The sequence below is a fragment of the Pygoscelis adeliae genome, unplaced genomic scaffold (genome assembly GCF_000699105.1).
Source record: "Pygoscelis adeliae isolate BGI_AS28 unplaced genomic scaffold, ASM69910v1 Scaffold239, whole genome shotgun sequence".
Classification (NCBI taxonomy): Eukaryota; Metazoa; Chordata; class Aves; order Sphenisciformes; family Spheniscidae; genus Pygoscelis; species Pygoscelis adeliae.
Genome location: NW_008825537.1, coordinates 353,455 through 354,641, shown reverse-complemented (window position 1 = coordinate 354,641; position 1,187 = coordinate 353,455). Strand labels below are relative to the sequence as shown.

At 65.6% G+C, this 1,187-nt stretch overlaps 1 protein-coding gene across 1 annotated transcript in view; it reads right to left on the bottom strand.

Moving 5' to 3' along the window:
- Nucleotides 1–1,187, bottom strand: part of LOC103923483 (mucosal addressin cell adhesion molecule 1-like) — a 5,405-nt gene that overhangs the window by 2,194 nt on the left and 2,024 nt on the right. Inside the window, exons 2-4 of the mRNA XM_009331845.1 lie at nucleotides 954–1,182; nucleotides 514–828; nucleotides 17–165 (exon numbers count right to left, since the gene is read on the bottom strand). Of these exons, the coding sequence (XP_009330120.1) occupies nucleotides 17–165; nucleotides 514–828; nucleotides 954–1,182 (693 nt within the window). The remainder of the gene's footprint in view (nucleotides 1–16; nucleotides 166–513; nucleotides 829–953; nucleotides 1,183–1,187) is intronic.

The following is a 1,187-nucleotide window of genomic DNA, read 5'->3' as shown; positions in this document are numbered from 1 at the left end:
GTGTGGTGGTCAGGGCTGTGGTGGGATCATACGTGGGGACACTCGGCTCTGGGGGCAGTGCCGTAGTGGGCACGGGCCTGGCTGTGCTGGGGCTCCCCGTCGTAGCCGCCGCTGTCCGGGGGCTCCCTGTGGAGGTGGCCATGGCCACAGGCTGCTCCGTCACAGCTGCGAACACAGCAGGTCATGGGCGGCCTCGCCGCGGCTCAGAGCCACAACGGGGCCTCTCTGGCACATGTTATCCCCATGGGGTGACAGCCCCCTCCGCCCACACCACCCCACGAATGCAGCCAGCCCTGGGCAGGGAGAGGCAGCGAGCAGGAGCAAACAGGCACTGCTGGCACAGCAGTGGGGACGGGGACAGGGATGGGGCCAGGAGATTTACAGAGCAGTGCAGAAATGCGGGCCGCTCCCATTCCAGCAAAACTATTTCAAGCAGCACAGGGCAATGGGGGGTCAGCTCAGCGGACGGGGCAGCGTGCGAACCCAAGTCCCCAGCTTCACCCCGGCACTCACCCCCAGTGCTCACGATCACAGATGCCACCCGGGTGAAGGTCTCCTGCCCTATGTCCAGCGTCACCTGGCACCTGAATTCCACCCCTTCTCCCACCTCCTTCCCGGCCACCAGCAGCGTGGACATGATGTCAAACAGCTCCTCGTCGGTCTCCATGACATCGAAGTCTGCCTCCTTCAGCGCTTGGTCCCCCCGGTACCAGGTGAGCACCAGCCCCGTGAGCGGGTACACCTGCTGGGCCAAGCAGCGCAGGCTGGCGGGCTGCTCCGGCTCCAGGGTGGGGGGGTCCACCTCCAGCTGCAGCGTCTCCGGGAAGGCTGAGAGAGGAATTGCAGCGTCAAGCGGTGATTTTTGGCACTGCTGCTCATGAGGAAGCAGGCTGCCTCAGGGGATGCAGGACGTTGCTGGGGAGGTAGTGAGGGACAGGCTGGGGGATGCTTACCGTAGACCTTCAGGTTGACAGCGTGCTGGTAGCGCTGCCCGTGGCAGGTCCCCTGGCAGATCTTGGTGCCCCCTGTGGCGACCACGGCGCTGCTGACATGCAGGATGCTGTGGGTGGGGAAGGAGGTGATGCTCCCCAGGTTGGTGTCCAGCCCCTTCCACTGCACCGTACCCCCCGTGCAGGCCAGGGAGCAGTTCAGCTGTGCCGAGCCCCCATACCGCACCACCGGCTCCC